This window comes from Choloepus didactylus, chromosome 2, assembly GCF_015220235.1.
Source record: "Choloepus didactylus isolate mChoDid1 chromosome 2, mChoDid1.pri, whole genome shotgun sequence".
Classification (NCBI taxonomy): Eukaryota; Metazoa; Chordata; class Mammalia; order Pilosa; family Megalonychidae; genus Choloepus; species Choloepus didactylus.
The window spans coordinates 105,954,039-105,972,675 of record NC_051308.1 but is presented as its reverse complement, the minus strand read 5'-3'; the positions used below and the strand labels follow the sequence as shown (position 1 = coordinate 105,972,675).

General features: G+C 43.7%; 2 protein-coding genes across 7 annotated transcripts in view; one reads left to right on the top strand and one right to left on the bottom strand.

The window, feature by feature from the left end:
* Window positions 1–15,584, bottom strand: part of AIM2 (absent in melanoma 2) — a 154,907-nt gene extending 139,323 nt beyond the window's left edge. For all 4 annotated transcript variants that reach the window (XM_037825627.1, XM_037825624.1, XM_037825625.1 and 1 more), the window contains exon 1: window positions 15,184–15,584. The gene's annotated coding sequence lies outside the window, so the exon portion shown is untranslated. The remainder of the gene's footprint in view (window positions 1–15,183) is intronic.
* Window positions 1–18,637, top strand: part of CADM3 (cell adhesion molecule 3) — a 28,609-nt gene that overhangs the window by 637 nt on the left and 9,335 nt on the right. Inside the window, exon 2 of one of the 3 annotated variants that reach the window (XM_037825616.1) lies at window positions 17,012–17,113. The exons of 1 other annotated variant lie outside the window; for it this stretch is intronic. In XM_037825616.1, coding sequence (XP_037681544.1) covers window positions 17,012–17,113 — 102 coding nt within the window. Of the gene's footprint in view, window positions 1–3,959; window positions 3,977–17,011; window positions 17,114–18,637 lie in introns of those variants that run through there. One more of the 3 variants, XM_037825619.1, reaches the window with a different exon arrangement.

Genomic DNA, 18,637 nt, shown 5'->3' with positions numbered 1-18,637 from the left:
GGGCGGAGTGAGGTTTGTCGCTGTTTCAGTCAGGGCGTGTGTCCGGTGTTTGTGTATGTATGTCAGTATGGTTTGGGTAGCCAGTGCAATCCCCAAACTGCTGTATGCAAACATTTCTGCACCCCCCACCTTCCCTCACCCACGGCAGAGCTCCGACTGGGCTGGGAAGGGGGCCTGGGTGAGGCTGCTGAGGGGGGCGTGGGCAAAGAAGGGGGGCTTCTCCTTGGAGCAAAACACCACCACAAGGTGGAAGGGGCTCCTGGATGGCAATATCCCTAGGTGACAGAAGCTGGGAAAAGAAACCCAGACAGGAGTGGAGGAGGTTTCAGAGGGGGAGGGAGGTTGGGCAAAGGAAAGGATCAAGATATATTAGGAAGATGTATGGAAAACCCAAAGCTTTCTTGGGACAAGCATTGATTCTCTCAATTTGGGGTTGGGTAGCATACCTAGCCCCTTTGCCCCATTCTGTAACTCAAACCTTCTTCGGTTGGTAAGGGTAGAGAGATGAAAGAAGAGAGTAGGGGGAGAAAGGAGGCGGGGCCAGGGATGAGGGGACTTGGGGGAGAGTCCCTCCCGCCCTGGCCAAGCTATGTAGGTCAGCATGTGGGGGCACCCTCTGCCTTCTTAAATGCTGCTGATGGCTAATGGGGTGGCAGGGGGCAGTTTGAAAGGAGACTAGGATGGGAGACATAGCTCAGAGCCTCAGGTCCCTGGAGAAGGGAGGGCAGGCTGGGAAGGGACTAAAGGAATGTATCTTTTTCTCTCCTCCGCCCTTTTCAGAGAAGGGCTGGGTGGGGGAGGGGAAGAAGGGAACTGGACCTCTGCGGAGCAAAGGGATGTGGGGAGAGTGAGGGGGAGGGTGGTGGTGTGCCCGGCCAGATGCCAGTGAAAAACAGAAAGAACCGCAGGGGAGGAGAAAGGGGAGGCGGCTCCTGGGCAATGGACCCAGTGGCCAGCAGGGATGGGCACAGGGCGGAGCGGGGGTGGAAGGGGAGGGGTTGAATCTAGGGAGAATGATGTAGAGAATTTCATCTGAGGAAAACAGGCTAAGAGGCAGGGTACTGGAGGAATAATTGCTCCACCTCACCTGACCTCCTCCCCCAGTCTCCATCATGATAAAGGAGCTTCCCCTGGTATGGGGACTCTGGGGATCCCCTTCCTACAGCTAGCTGGCTGACTCCTTCCTTCCTCTACCCATCGAAACTCCCCAAAGGTAGTTCCTGCTTGAGTCACCACAGACACAGGAGTCCCTCCTCCTGGGATCCCCTTTCCCAGGAGGACTGCACTGATGACCCTACCCATTGAGGAGAGTGAAGAGAGTCCTGGAGGAGAGCAGGATAAGTGCAAAGCAAAGAGAGGCTGCTGGGTATTTGTGCCTCAATACTGAACCTCTGACTGGGCCTTCACTTTCAACTACAACGCCTGGCCTTCCCAATCTGCTAGCTACATTAGAAAGAGGCAAGCGTGCCCAAACCCCACCTGTTAGGCAATGGAAGCTAATGGTGCCAGGCTGGGACCTAAAATGAAAGAAAGATGCCATCTCGAAAAGGTGTGACCTCTTCTACTCTAGGATATAAACACTGGAGAATGGAGTAAATCTGTATGTTAGCCAATTCTTTATTCTCCAACTGCATTATTCTGTCTTGGTATTCAACTTTGGCGCCTGGCCCCTACTCAGGCTTAAGGTTGAGAGGAACAGAAATGCTCTATTCCCAAGTATAAAAATATGTCTTAGAGCACTGGCTTGAAGCAAAGAGTGAAAAGCAGCAACTTTTGAATGGAGGATTTCTAGATGAGGAGGGAGATGTGTTCCCAAGGAAAAGTTAAATCAAGCCTCATTTCCCTTGTGGAGCATTATCTGTCCAGATAGTGGCCATTTGGGTGGGCACTGTCTCAGGTTGTTGGACAGAACTAAACCACATGCAATCTTCTACTTTAAATTAACCCTACCCCTTAGTTTCTGGATCTCAGAAGGTCAACTTTGATGGTCAAAGGTAGGTATACAGGTTTAAAGCTCATGGATGGTGATCCTGAAGGCTATTCTAATCAGAATTATGCAGAAGGCGTGTTGTTACCCTGAGTTGGCCTGGGCATGGGGACTAGAGAGCACTTGTCCTAGCTGGTAATGTTTGACCAAAACTAGGAGAGATGTGAAGGTTTAAGGAATATAATCCTGCCATAGCCTCAAACATAACTTGGAACATTCCTAATGCTGGAGTTAAAATTTTTAAATACTGCCCTGTATTTTCCAACTGTCTTCTTTACAAGACACCTAATATGTGGATGAATGAATGGCCAAGGTTGTTGTGGTAGGGTGGCTATTTTCATTTAGACTAAGGAAAACAAACTTCATGTGCTGCTGGGGTACATAGCTCCCTGAAGTTTAGCATAAATTTTTTTAAAGCTCCATAAGGCTCAATAGGGATTGCGAGGTTGGAGAAGGGCAAACAACTGATATTTGAAGCTGGCCCTTAGTGCTCTGGCTAGAAGCTCTGGAACAATTAAAGACATTCAGAGTTTGCCACTGGCCCCTTCCTTCTCACATTTTCCTAGTATAGGCAGAAGTTGGCAATTACAGATTTGGGGGGATACAAAGCCTATAGGCTTAATGTATCCTGTGGTCATCTCACTGGTGAGCTGCTCGACAATCAACATTGTGACCAGCTTCCCTTGGATTCTCCCTTCTCAAGTTATTTCCAGCACTCTGTGAGTTGATCTAGGTAGAAAGGGAGAGTGGACAGCCTCATTTTGCTCTAAACCCAGGTCACAGCAATTTAACCTTGCACTGCACTGCTCCACACATGAAAATCTTTCCCTTCCCAGTGACCTTCTGTCCACTGCCATACATTCTGCAGCCCCCTGGCCAGATGCCCAGTGTGGAGAACATGCCCAATGTGCTGGAGAGGTCCAGGAGGCATTCACTCTAGCTCTGCCCACAGATCTGCTTGGCAGAGCTACTCCATCCAGTTTCTGTTCTTAGTTGCAGCTGTAACCCTTGGGAAGGATATGCCCTCCCTTCAGACACAGGAATGGAAGCATTCTCAGTCACAGAAAAGATGAGACCATCACAGAGACATTGGATATAGTAAGTAGAGTAAACTTTAGTTAATTCCATACAAAACAAGTCTTTCTGATGTGGGGCCTAGGTAGCCAGCAGTTATACCAAAGATTTTATCGTAAGTTTTCCACAGGGCTGAAAAGCACTGTTGGTTCCAGTAGTTTCCAGTTTCCTCTAGGGCAGTGATTTCAACTCTTTTTTTTTTTGAAGACTGTGAAATCCCTTAAGGAGAACTGTTCATGTTAAAATAAGAAAGTAAGAACTGGAGCCCTTTCCCCTTTCTCCCAGGAAGGGGCTCCCCACACTCCCTATAATCCTTAAAAGCAAAACTTGGGTAGGGTTCTGCTAAACACAGTGTAAAACCTTCTGTCTACACTGACAGTAAAATGAACCAGCTCACTACTGTCAGGCGTGCTGGTTCTCTCTCTCACTTGTTTTCAGACATTCATTATTCACTTGGAGAGTGACTCATACTTCTGCAGCCAAATAAATCCACAGATGGCATCTTTTTGGTGTTCTGGTCACTTTGAAAGCAGGCTGGGCAGTTATGCCATGGCTTTTTAAATCCATAGATTTGATTTTGATATTCCTTGCTATTACTACTTTCTTGCAGCCAAATAATAGGTATAATGGGGTCAAGAGGAGCTTTTTCTAGTCACATGGAAGGGAAAAAATTTCCACAGTTATCACCAGAGAAATAAAACGCCTAGAGCTGTGACTAGTCACATTCTCTTGTTTCCTATTCCAGTGGAACTGTATATGGCTCAACAATCCCTTTTTTGTCATCGACTTCTCAGTAATGGAATTTCATCTAAGGATGGTAATCTAGGTCCCAGATTCTCCTTGAAAGGAAGCTATGGACTGGACCAGCTCATTACTGACTACTGAATGAAAAATCCAGGGTATTAGAAAGTTTGGGTAATTATATCTTCTCCTTTCTCTTTTATCTTAGAAGTTAATATTTCCTGTTTAACCTTTGGCTGTAGGCCCATATGCTGGTACATTTTGTTTCTTGGATGGGGTCATGTTCTGGAGGGCTACACATAAACTCTGACAAGAGAAATAACCACGGGAGTGTTTATAAGAGATAGAGAGAAGCAAACCATCAGAAAAAGATCCAGATCTCCAAGAACCCAGTCAAATTAAGGATATACACTCCATGTCATTATAAAACAGAGAAGAACAAGTCTCCTGGAGCAAAACACCTGTCTGCCTCTAGGATCAGCAGTGGTCATGGTTCTTAACAAGGTCGGAACCAGCTGACACTCAGGGGTGCAATGACTACCTAAGTAAAAACTCAATACAATTCTGCTATAATAAGGAGATCTATCCCTTCTGCCAACAAGAAGCCAAACTCTCAAGGGCCTTGAACATACAAAACATTTGAAATTTTTGCTCAACAGCACCTCAGTAAAGCCACATATTTCTTTACTGAAACAGGAAGTACTGAAGAGAAAACCATTTTTTCCTTTCCAAAATTTCCCTAAGCCTAAAGAGAATGATGATATTCCCCCACTACCATCCTAAGGATGATTCTCTTTTTTAGAGGAGTGATCCCACACCGTTTTTCCATATATAATCTAGTCTGGACTATTTACAGCAATTAGGGCACTCTGACCCTGATACATCTCATGTCCTAACTGATGGTAACAGATGTTTAAGCTTCCTTGTGTCCATGATCTCTGAGGGGTAACAGAGGCTCTGTTGGATGTTTTCCTTCATTAGAAGATAATCCTAATCTTATTCATAATCAGTTGTAGCAAAGTAAAACCCCTTCTGCCTTTACTAATACTTATATTCATGTCATAAATCCTGAGGCTTATGTTGACGAACTCAGTCTGATGGTGGTCCTCCATTTTGAACATAATCCCTCAGGTCCAATTCTCTGACAGGTTCAAAGTAGGTCAGAAGACCTTTTAGAGCAAGTGATGGGAGTGATGGTCTCTTGAAGGAAGAGCTGACGTCTGTTCTTTCAATTTGACTGCACAGGAACTGGCTGCCCTAATCATAATCCCAGTTCCCCTGTTCTTTGTGGAACAAACTACCTGTGCTTTGAGCTCTCCATGGTACTAACCCCTAATGGTGACACTCCAGGCTCTTCTTGTTGCTCTCCGTGGTCCTGCTCTCTCTCCAAGCTACATAATCTCTTTACTCTCCACAGTGCAGCTCTCAGAACAGGGTTGGAATCTCCCTCCCTCCACCACAAACAAGCATGATCTTAGTTATGATCACTGACCTGCTCCACCAGGAATAGTGAAACAGAGCTCTGAGATACAGATCTGAAGAGTAAGTCTCAGGTTAAAAAGAAGGGCTGTTTGAGATACACAGAAGACTGAGGCATAGAGTGACCTCAAATGACCTCAAAATAACTGGATGCTTTGCCATAAATGGCCTCATAGATTAAAAACAGAACTGTGAATAGTCATGTTTTAGGTTGACACCATGTTGCCCATATATGATAATCATATATGAGTCTGACAGTCAACTTCAACTGTCCCATCATAGTGCTTAGTTTTCCTTTACCCTCAACCTTATTAGTAAATACAAGGATAATACATAATATGGGTTAGCAGAATAGTTAACGGAGTAACCCAATATGCGAGAGGCACAGAAAACAAAAATCAAAACCTTAGACTCATTTTCCCTACCTTTACAACCAACTTGTACAAAACCAATGGCCTTAAATACAACCATCCCATCCCAGAGTCCAGGTCCTTGGTCAAATCTCAGTAGATGCATTTTAAACTGGACTCTGCTAGTCTTTTGGGTCATCTGCCAATAAGCTGATGATGTCAAGTGCGGCAAGGAGCCGCGACTTCTCAGCTCCTGCCAGTCTGAGACTAGACAGCCTGTTCCTCACATCACAAAGGAACTATGCAAGCTTCTCTTCCCCTAAATGTTGATTTCTCTTGGTCAATTTCTGCGTAACAGTTCATATGATAGATTACACTCATGAGTGACCTACAGCAGAGTCTAGTTGGGGAGGCAGGTTTTCAAAATGAATTTCCAGGATCCCTCGTTAGTTTCCTCATTTGAAACAAGGAGAAACTTCATTTCTCAAGCACTGGTAATGGAAGCGATTTGTCTCAGTGAGTGAGCCTTCAGGAAGACAGGATTAGGGTTGCAGCAACAGCTGGAGTATATCCCATCCTCTCATCACCCTGAGACCATGACCTCATCAAAAAAAAGACACATTTTATGAAGAATTCCAATGCAGATATTCCAAGTTTTTTCTTTAAATATGTCTATCACCCTCTATGTCACCCTTGGATAAGAGTTTAACCCTCTTGTCTTTCTATATTTTTCTCCTGGAGGTCTCTAGGAGAATAAGAAAGCTAAATAACATAAAAGAACAAACTAAAATGTTGTCTTCTCTAAGGATTTATTTTCCCTTCCACCAGCTAGACTTACACTAATTGTGTATTGATTGCTAATTATAAGCACCTTTGGCTCATTTACTTCCAGTTCAGGGTCAAGAAGGTCAGGCACATCACCTTGTCCTAGGGGGAAACATGGAAGCAGATGTCTCAGCCATTCATCTCTAAGCCAACCATTCCTTGTCTCACTCCTCCTTTCTTGTAGTGCCATATGTTGACAAGGTAGGATGGAAAATTAGTACTTCCAATACCACCAGACGTCACTGGGAATTTGAGTATCCTTGGTTCATATGTTTATTTTTCTTCTTTTATGCCCTGGCTCTTTGCTTCCAATTCTGAGTTCTGATTCTAGAATTCCAGACAAAGCCTGGAATTTCAGACAGGTTAAAAAAAAAAAAAAAAACCCTGAAGGTGAGCTGGTTTACTGAATCTTTGATTTAAATACTTCTGATCCTTCTTGGAAACCCAGTAAGAGTCCAATAAATACAGTGATGACAGAGACCTTGCAACTTAGCATAACAGCCAGCCTTTAAAAAGCCTGCAGTCCAGTTCTTGTCTTATTTTTAAATGTAGGGCCAATTTTATCATCTGCATCTTAATCATCTAGTCTCCCAGCAAATGCAAAAATGACAATGAGAAAATTACACTCACTGGGTGGAGTCTACTTCTTAAAGATAGAATTTTTCCAAACATGTATCATATGATACCTCCCTTAATCTCTATCCTGTAATCTCAAACAAATATAAAACCAGGATCACTAAGCCCCTGGGCTACACGTATTCTAATTTAGCCTCAACTACTGCTCAATGCCAACTCTTCTTACGTTTCGGAGCTCTGGAGTCAATGTCAGTGACAGATGGACTGAGCCTCAGCCCTGGGGAGGAGAGGATTCTAGCCCTCTCCTGGGGAGTTTGAGCAGAAGAGAGAGCCTGAATTCTGCTTTTGGGGAGAATCCCTGAGTTTAAGCCATATGGTTTTCTGGAAGTAGGGAGCTCTGATTAATATAGGCATTTGAAAAGGGCTCTGTATCTGGGTCATAAGAAAAGCTGTGTGTTTATGTCAGGAAGAAAAGGAAAACAGAGATATGAATAGTGAAAATTGTGGTCTGTCGTATGTACACTGAGGGATGCCTGCTGAAGGAGAGAAAGCGGGCAACCAGGTCTTAACAGCCATGCATCTTAACAGGGGAACAAGAACGGATGTATACCTGCATCAAAGAAGAGACACTCAGTATAAGTTTAAGAACAGAGGAGGGGATCCTTGTATCAGAAGAGTATTATTTGACATTACAGAGACTATGAGGTTTGTAGACTTGGAAGAATGTGTCTGTTTTAAGGAAGAGTTAAATTCCCAGGAAGGCACAAAGTAAGGCTAATGTGAATAATGTGGCACTTGTTAAAAAAACACAGAATTTTTTTAAGTGAGAAGAATGAAGGGAAGAGACTAAATCTCAGTTAGGATTGGGTGAAGCAGGGAAGCTAGAGTAGTGTGGGTGTGTAGAGCAGAACACATTTTTCTTCATGTAGCACTCCTAACTATTGCCCTGAACCTGTCATCTACACCCTGACTCTGATCATCCAGTGAAGGGAAATAGTAAAAACAAATCAGCAAAACCAGAACTAGCAGAGATGAATGCTTTCTTGCCTGACTTCTAAAAAATTAAACTTTCTTCACAGAATTCTTATCCCATCACACCAAGTCACCATCCTGAAATATCTAAAGTGTGATACAAAGAGCAAAGGAGAATAAGATAGAACCTTTTGAGAAAAGGAATTCATCCATGCACTCAAACAGTTATTGAAGCACAGTGACAGGCACTAGAAAGTGTGAGCAAGGCTTTGCAACCTTAACCTGATTTTCCTGGGCTATCATCTTTTCCCATTCCTTATTTTCCCATACCCTTCCAATGAGTGAAACTAAATTCTGCTCTCATTTTACCCCACAATGACTCTATTATGTTCATTTCCCATGTACCTTCCTAAGATGGGGGATTTTTTTCCCCTAGCACTATTTCATAAGTATAAAAGTAATAAAATAAATTCAGGGAAAGGGGGTAAAACCCTTCCACTCAGTTCAGGGGACATCTAAGAATTGAGACACAGACTGGCCACCTGACTCTCCACTGCATTTATCTGCAGATCCCAAGTCATATCTGTTCTGGTTTCTGAAGTATGTGAGCATGGTTGGAAGAGGATGAGGAAATGGGGTAAATGGGCATTCCTAAAATGGCTCAGGGACATCCTCAAATGGAGTGATTTTATCCCTCCCTTAGGGCCCTACCTGGGAAACAACCGTTGAGAGTCAAATCCCTGCACAGAACCCATTCTCCCAGAAGGTCTTTGGGAGACCCATCCCCTTTGCCATGCCTCATCCCATCCTCCCAGCCGTTCAGTGCAGAACACTATATGCCTGATGAGAGCACACAATCCAGTCCTAGAAGGAAGGAACTAAAACTAGGAAGGGGCTCCTTTGGGGTCAGATTCCCTTCCTTTTTGTCTCCCAACCACAGTTCTCCTTAGTACAACCCAGTATTGGCTACAGAGGGGCTTGTTTTCATTGGGGGCCAGCCTAGGGCTCCCTCCCAGTGCTAATGCACTGAGAACACTGACTCAATAGCAAATCAAAGCAACAGCTGTCCCCACCTCCTTCTTTGCCACCCACTTACCAGTCTCTGCTCGTCGGAATCTTAACTAAGTCTCTGAGGGCCCCCCTCAGCCTACCACAAGCCCACTTCTGCCTCCAGGTTTTTTCTTTCTGTAGCTCAAGAACAGGACATTCTCCTCTGCTTTGTGATCTCCTCTCTTCTAGTCCCAGTCTCCCACTTCCTGATTTGGTCAGCATTCCCACAGCTCTCCACAGTGCAGGTTCCAGCATGTGCACACACACACACAACCTAGCCTCTGAGTCACCCTTTTTAGCTCCTTCTGCCCTTTGGCCTCCTCTTTTGTGGAAATTGGAATCTGTTAGTAAGGCCCTGAAGTTTGCAAAGATGCATTCTTTGTATCATGGTTTCTTACGGTCCCAGTGGCTTTATTTGTTCTTTCAGGCATTCCCTTCTCATCTTGTGCCAACTTTTTCAACTAACCCAACATTTAGTAGAGTTACTTCCCTTGAAGTCTAGGGTCCTGTGGTTCCTCACTCCTATAAAGCGTGAGGTGGGGAGTGGGAAGGTTGGATGTCACTGGATGTGAAACTACAATAAATGCCAACTTAACCCCTTACAAGGGCTGCTATAAAATGACAGTGACTTCAGGAGACCAGCGTTATAAACACGGTTCTACCCCTAACTATCTGTGTGACTGTGCTCAAGTTCCTGAACCTCTCTGGGCTTTGGCTCCTCATCTTTAAAATGAGAGCACTGGACTAGATGCTATTTAGGATCCTTGTGAACTCTAAAAGTCTATGTTTCTAAGAACCATGGAAGGGAAGAAATATTTTGGACAGACTGAGGTATAATTAAAACAGAGAAGGAGATGAATTACGGAATTTCGGCAGCAGAGGGTCAAAAGGACTTTGGCTCCATCTTCTGTCTGGTGGGATGAAAAACGTTCTAGGAATAACCACTTCTAGCCATTAGAAGTTGATGGAAAATGACCAGACATGCAAATTTATTCCAAGGTTTTAGGAAACATATATAAAATATATTCATTCATGGTATCTTAGAGTTTGGTACACTTGAATATAGAAAAACATCTGGAATAACTTTTCTCAGTGAAAGAAGGCTGACCCCAAGGTAAGCTTTTCATTTAACTCCTACCCTAACCCCCACCACAGGCAAGCTATGCAACCACCCCAAAGAGTCCCTCCTCTTCATTCAGCTTAGAAAGAGCCTAGCCACACACCATTCCAAATCCAGGAAATAAAAGCCCTCCATTTTCAACAACTTGCTTAGGATGGATCCAAAAGGAACCTGCCAGCGAGCAATAATAAAGCAGTTTGAGGCCAGGCTGCATACAGGCCCCTTCCAAACCTAAATCTCCTGGCTCTTCTAATAGTATAGGATTCCTGCTTCTATGTATCTTGGACCACTTGGCCAGGCCTTATCAAGCAAAGGGGTTAAATAGGATGGTAGGAACTTCTTATAATGAAGATTCTGTTCCCCTCCCCTATTCACCATCTATTTTCACTTATATTCTGTATGTCTCCTAGGAGAATAAAGCAAAGCTGAGACAGAGTAGTGACTCCAGATCCAAGAGGCTGCTGGAAGCCAAAGGAAGTAGATAAACAAGACTCCAGGAGGAAAACCAGACAGCAACAGAAAATCAAGGAGAAAGGAAACAAGGAAGAGCAAGGTTTCAGTAGCCCAGCTAGAGTGAGGATGGGAGTGTGGGGGAAGTGGAAGAGAGAGAGGCCTAGATCAGGGAGGCAGGCAACTGAAGCATGACTGAGCTACGAAGTTCTGAAGTGAATGTGAGCTGGAGTGCGTCTGAGCTAAAGGGAGGAGATCCTTTACAAGATCCTGCTGTGTGGCAGAGGACAGAGGCCTACCCCTGAGGAGCAACAGAAAGTGAAGGAAATAAACCTGAGAAAACAGGGGATCCTAGATGACAGAGTAACTCTTACGGATATAAGATATATGGATATAATAACTTCTTATGGACCCAGCTTTCGGCTGACTGCACTGTAATATCTGGTACATTAGGGAACTGGAAACTTAGGGGAACACAAAGTTGGAAAGGGATAGAAGGCAGGAAGTAGGTGAATATTTTGACACCCAGGCCCTCAAACCCTTAGACCAGGAAAGGACAGTGACTGCAGTAGAAGTGTGTAACACTTGTAGGAAGTTTAGTGTAAAGAGAGGCTTTTCTGTGTTATGCTTTAAAGTCTCAGATCAAAGTGACTCCCCAGAATCTTGGAGTAATTTCCTAAATCAGGACTTGGGTGGGATTGGTCTGCTTCCCTCCAGTTGCAGAACTGGACTCTCACTGTAAAAGAAAAATGTGTCTCTGAGCATAAAGAAAAGCTCCAGGGGCTGAGTTCTAATCCTGATGTTGTCATGGCCATTCCCTTCTGTGTGTGTGGTCCAGATACACCAAGAATTCACTAAAGTAGCTGGAGTCAGGGAAAAATTAGTATGAGATCATTTGGTCAGGGGGCCCAGTGATGGGTGTGGGTAAACCATTCTAAAAGTGGGTCCCTTCAGTATTCTGGGCCACAGCCCCCAATGTGTTTTTCCCTTGGAGATAACACTCTTCCACCCACCTGTCATGGTAGTCGTGAGGAATAACAAGTAGGCTGGCATGAAGCATATTTTTAACTCTGGAGTTATAGAAATGCTGAATCATCATCATCATCACCATCACCATCATCATCAACTCCTACTCAGGGAGAAGGTTTCCTCTATAGTCAGGGAAGTAGGGCTCTGGACCCAAGCCCTGACAAGACCAGCAGTGGTTATGCAGGAAAGTTCTGTCCCCTTTTCCCTCTATTCCAAATGTGCACCTGTGACCCTGCTAATGGCCCTAAGGCCTGTGTTTATGTAGGTCCCAAAAAGAGACAGGGTAGGGAAGATCTATATACTAAGGAATCAAGGGCTATCCTGGCATGCTCTCATAGGCGTCCTACTACAGACACTTACATTGGAGACATATTACATTTTTATTTGTTTGAGTCACTCATTTACTTACTCAATAAATATTTATTGAGCACTTATTGAGTGAAATACCAAATCATAGGTGCCCATGTATGCTTTAAAGAGGCACATTAGTGAGTCTCCAATTCTCACCTCTGCTGCTCTTAATTTGAACAGTCAATCAGAAGGAAATTAGGATTGAAAGGGCTACTTTGTCCTCTAAAATGCTGAGAATCCTAAAAATACTGGAACCCATGGGTAAATCAACTAAGAATTAAGAAACCCCCAAAGCAATGGAGGGCAAACAAGAAAATAACCTTTCCATTTTAAGCTTAGGTGCTTAGAGCGCTATGAAAATGTGTGGGAATTTTGTTTGTTTTAACTAGGTGAGTTTCTTGCTTGGTTAACTTAAGAGTCCCATATTGTAAGGCTCTTAGGGGTGCGGGAAAGAGCCCCAAAGTTACAGATGAAAACACATTAAGAAATCCAATTAACAATGTAATTCAGTGAGTTTAAATCATAGCACCACCACCCATTTCCAACTTGCTGCATCATAATTTTTATCACACTGCTGGTGAGTATTGTGAATATTGTTTAAATAGGCCACCCTTAGTCAGAAAGAAGCTCAAAAGTGGCCATCAATGTAAGAAGGAAATTTTTCCCCTATACTTCCCCAACCACCACACACACACACACACACACACACACACACACACACACACAATACACACTCCTGCAGAAAAAAGCAATATAGTGAAGACATGGAAAAAGCCTGGGCTTTGTGATCAGAGGACCCTGAATTTAAAGCCAGCCTCTTCCCAACACTTAATAGATGTATTATATGGATGAGTTACTTAACTTCTCCAGGCCGTAGTTAATTCATGTTTAACATGTACATAATAATACCCGTTAAGAGTTATTCTGGGAATAATGAACATACAGCGCTTAACTGGGATCTTGGCACATAGAAGGTGCTCGGTAAATACTGATTTCCTTCCCTTTGTAGGTTTCTAGAACTTCAGCCTTTGTATGGTCTGTCCTTTCCTTGGACTATTTCTTCCTATCCTATTTGGTTTGCTATTTCCTCTGCAATGGCAGATTTTGAAGCTAGTTCTCACATTAGAAGATACTCGGTGTCATTGTTTCACTTATTAAATAAATATTTATTAAGCACCTTTGTGTGCAGTATGCTGTGTTAGGGCCAGCATCAGATACAAAGGTGAATCAGGTACCAACCCACCTGAATAAACTACAATTTAGGAGGGAAGCCAGATCATTTAACAAATGTAGATAAATGTAGATAAATGTTGTAACTTAGAGAAATGTAGATAAATGTTGTAACTTAGAGAAATGAGAGATAACTTCCATCTGGGATAATCAGGGAAGACTTCTTGGAGGAGGTGCCACATACACTAGGATTTAAGGATAGATAGGGTTTAGAACTGTGAAGTTGGGGAAAGGGCATTATAAACAAAGTTACTGTAGTAAAGGGACAGGTGCAAGAAAGCAAAGGATTTTTAGAGAGAACTCTAAATAGCTTCATAAGGCTAGGGTTTGGGGTGAGTGCAGCAGAGAAAAGTCAAAGATGAAAGGCGGGTTGGCATCACACCGTAGAGGACCTTGAGGGTCAGGCTAACACATCAAGATTGTATCTGAAGAAAATGGGGAGTCAGCGAACACAGTCTATGCAGGGAAATAATATGAGCAATAGTAAGAGTCCTCTTCATCTGTTGTTCTACACGAGCAGCCTGGGCCTCCCCTCGCTGATGGTCATGTGGTCTCAATGTCTGGCCTCTGTGACAGCAGCTCCTTCCAAAAAACCTGAGTAGAATGTTTACTATTTCCACTTCAAAGTCTGCTCTGTCTGCTGTAAGTTTTCCTTTCCCGTCTCAACTCATTGGGAGAATTTATGCTGAGGTCATAAATGACTGGCACACTATAACTCCAAAGAAGGCACAAGCCTTTCACAACACAGGTTATGATTTCTGCTACTTATCCATGTTTCTGCTGACGGCATTATAATCACTTATCTGCTCCCAGGGGAGCGACCAATCAGGATTTATCATTACAGTTTTACAATTTTATAAAAACGTCAAGAAAACTTTTCAGGCATATTAACAGATAGTTTTCAAAAGGAGACATGAGATCACGAAAATTTTTCAGAATTAGAGAGAGAAACTGTCACCCGGGGCTGGAGTGGGGACAGCCACCACTCAACCAGTTCCTTAAAACATTACAACCAGAGTTCCCATAAACCTACAGAAACAATTTATCCAGCATATTGCAAATATGCCATTTATTGGAAATAATTTGTTTAGTTATCCATTTCTTCATCTAAACAGTTCAGTTTGGTTTGAATGACCTACATCACCATTTCACTTATTCATCATAGCAGGGAAAAAATGCCAGCAAAATGTAAGAAAAGGGGAGGGATGAAAGGAATATGAGCACAGGGAAAAGTAACTCAGGAGGATGCAGGAAAATACACAGATGAACGAAGGAGCAGGAGAGCAAAGGCCAAATCCATGCTGTTAGACAGAAAACATGCTCTGCCTGATTAAGAATATATGTGGCATACTGCCAATTGTGATTGAATGAATTAGCAGAACTAATTAAAGGTATTGAGAACCCACTATGGGCTAAATGCTAAGGATATAAAGATGCCCCTGCTCTTAACCAGCTCAAAGTTTAAATGAGGAGAATGATTACTATACGAACAATTAAAATGCAATGTGCTGAAATACTATCAGAAAGAGCAGCTGTTGGAAAAGCTTTGAGAGCAACACCAGAGAAAAGGAAGATAGTTCTTGAGAAGCATGCTATTTGTGTGCCTTTAGGTAAGTCATTGAACTCTCTGAGCCTTATCTCTAAAAATCAATTATTTCTATGTGGCTGCCTACATCTTAAGTTTGTTTTTGAGATTAAATGAAAACTCATTTTATAAACTGAAAGTTCTATACCAAAGGACCAGACAGATATTCCCTCCATTCAGTCAGATGCCTACTGAGTGCTTGCTTTGTGCATTAGGTACCAAAATGTGGGGATGACCCCTCCCTGGCTGCTCCCTATCCCTCCACTATCCCAAACCTCAGCACAACGCAATTTGGCTTCCTACTGCCCGTTGCGGCAGCTCACCCATAAACACACATAACTGGAAAATTATATGAAACACTCACCAAACTCAGGTGGATTCCATCCTTGATGTTCACAGAAAGCAGCAAGGTGAGGACCCGCGGCGCCCCGCAGAGAGCCTCTGCTGGATTTGAGAGCCCTTGTCCTCTCCCTGGCCCTTTCCTTTTAGTCTCATTCTTCTTGCCTTGCTGCATCAGCATTTTCCCTGGCCCTTTTCCTTACCAACTTTTCCCTACCTACTTGCTACAGTTTTTCTGTTTTCTCTGCTTTTCTTCCTTTCCCCATTTGGATATTAGCACCTCTCCCATTTGGGAACAGAGTAATTGCTCAAATCTCCTGGGTGATGTCTGTGAGGAAAGATGGAAGGGGGTTGTGGTATCCCTGTGGAGGCCAGTGAACATCTGAAGCGCCCTCTTTGAGCCCCATCCTGACAAGGCCAGGACCCCCTTCCTTGCCCGCTTTCTCCCCACGCCCCCCCCGCCCCCCATAAAAACACACTCCTCTCTCCCTTCCCCTCTTTCCCTTCCCTCTCCTCTCCCCCCTCCCCCACCCTGGCGGTGCTCTTCCTTCTGAGAACGCAGCTCTCTCTCTCGTGCCCTTTCTTCTTCGCCAACCCTAAGCCCGGGACCCACTTCTCTTTTAAGTATCTTTCTGCCCCCAGGCCCCCCGGATCCTGTCCCGCCCTAAGTCCCAGCGTACCCCCTTGTCCTTCCTCTCCCACCAGCACCGCCCACCCCCATCCCCACCCCCATCCCCACCCCCGCTGGCTCTCGAGCGCGCTGGGACGATTGGCGAAGTTCTCCACGCACTTCTGGGCCCGGGACGCGAAACGGCTCCCGTCTCCGCTCAGCAGCTGGTGACCTCACTGAATTTTGCGCACGTGATTGGCCGCTTCTGGGCTCTATGGCGGGAGATCCTGAAAAGATGCGCGTGACCGGTTTCTTTGTCCCTCCGCCTCCTCTGGTTGAAATAGGCCCTTAACGCCACAGAATTTCTCAGAAAGGTTTAGGGTCCACTTAGTAAGAAGAGAGATGGTCCTCCGGGTCCTGGAGGTGTTGTACCAGAAATGAGAGCAGAATCAGTGGCAGATACGGAGCAGAGTGACTGAGGGTAGAGTAGGAAAACTTAAAAAGTAATTTGAGTACCCATTAGAAAGTAATTATCTATCATGGGAAGGCTGGGATAAGTTTCACCCTAACAATAGTCTCTTCCTTCAGTGGAGGGACGGGGCGGGGTTCCTCACCTTGTAGCAAATAGAGCTTGGGTTTGGAATCAGTCATCTGATTTTCAGGTCTTCCACTTGTATGGCCTTGGGCAAGTCACTTCATTTGGTTTCCACTTTGCAAAATAGGAATGATAATGCCAGCCAACTTACTTTACAGGTTTATTACAAGGATTACACGTGAAAGTATTTCATAATTATTAAACCTGTCATTATTCTAATGAATAATATGGTATAGAAGAAAGAATCCTGGATATGGAGTGAAAAATCTTTGATTCTCTTTCATTTTTCTGTAGTGACCTTCATCAAGTCACTTTGAGTCTTCATGGGCTTCATTTTCCTCATCTGTGAAGAGGGATAATTGGGCCAGATGATCTCTAAGATCTCTGTTGTCTTTAACATTATATGATACACAGATAAAACTTAGCATCCTCCTATAATTCACTCCTTTGGAGGAGAAGTTCACTTCTTTTTTCAGGACTCTACTTAATTCTCCCCTCTCTGAGAAACCCACCTTCTCTTAGGTATCCCGGTGACTATACTTTCCACAGGCACCTAGTCTCTCCCCTACTCCCAACAATAGAAATACAGACCTCAGACTGCAGCAGTTCATATGTAGGGCTCATCCTTGATGGAGATTCTCTCCCCAGGCTACTGGCAGGAGCAGGATTTGGAGCTGGGAACTCTGGCTCCACTGGACGAGGCCCTCAGCTCCACAGTCTGGAGCAGTCCTGACATGCTGGCCAGTCAAGGTGAGACTCCAGGCCCCCTCATCTCAATGTGCCTCAGTTCCCTCACCCATTCTCACATCATCTCCCATTCACACTGCCTCTACCCTGTGTTCTCACTCCCCTCATTACCACACAACTTTCTTCTTTCCATTTGATATTTTATTTCTTAGTTTTACACCACCAACTTCTCTTGCACCTACTCCTTCATCCCTTACTCCAGTACAGAGACCTCTGTACCCCCATACCTTTTTCCAAAAAATTGATTTGAGGGGCATGTATTAATCAGCAGAAGCAGGAAGGACACATCAAGGCAAAACTCCTTAAAATGAATCAAGGACAAAGAGATTATTAGTCAAAAATTGGAGTATGGCTAGCAGTAAATGAAAGGTTTCCCAAACATTTTCTTGAGACATTTGAGGAATATACCACTTGCAAATTTATTCAGCCAGCTCAGACACTGGCACATTAATCTCAGAATCAAATTTTGAATTCTCCTGTTAGCCAACTGCTTGAGAGGTATTCTAAAGAAAAGAATATCACATTTACAGTCGAAGAACTGAGTTCTAGATCATACTAGAATCACTGGCTAGCAGAATAATCATGGGCAATCATTTCACCTCCATTGCCTCATTGTCTACATCTTTAAAATGAGGACATTGGATTACATGATCTCTGAGATACTCCTCAGTTCTAATTTTTATGATTCTAAACACTACTACTAGATGATTAGAGACAACCCTGAATGAACCACTGATATTTGGTATCAACTCGAGCACATGTCACCCTCACTCCTCAGCTTCTTCTCTGCTAGGAGTGCTTATTGTATCTCTTGGAAATGGAGTTCCAGTGACCAAGAAGGAAGGAGTAAGCAGACAGGGTTGGATGAGGTTAGCACCATGAGGATCACGGGGATTGTTTTTAAAGTGCTCAATGAGAGGAATGTAGGAAGGTAGTCTCTTGGTTTCCTTTTCAGAGATAAACAATACTGGTTAAATAATTTGACACTGTAGAACAAATTTTTGTGGGACTTTTGGAATCAGGGCTGGAAGATGTTGTTTATTTTTTGCTAGTTCTGTGGAGCTTTCTGGGCCACAGAAAGTCAGTTCTGAAGACTAGAGACTCAATATTGGGAATCAGAAGTCCACAGTGTGGGGAACATGGAACAATATTGGAGAGGAAACAAGTGTTACCAGGTCTGAGGGGCTCACAACCAGGCCTGAATAGAAGGTATACTTGGGGTTCAAATGACACACTCATAAGATACCTTATGAAACCTTTTTTTTTTTTTTTTTAACTTGAGTAAGGAGCAAGGGATTGGGAAGTATATTTTCATCACATTGAAGGGAAAAACCTTAATCCTTTACCCTTTAAAAAAGTAACAGGTTGATATGGGTTTGTGTGTTGGGAGGTGGGTAGTACTGACACTAAAAAGAATATATGAAGGGGTTGGTGACTGAAGGGAAGTTATTATTGGGAGAATTTAAAAGTCTATGTCAAAATGTTTCAGTTATTTGTTTTTGTTTGTTTTACAGTTTTATCCGCTAT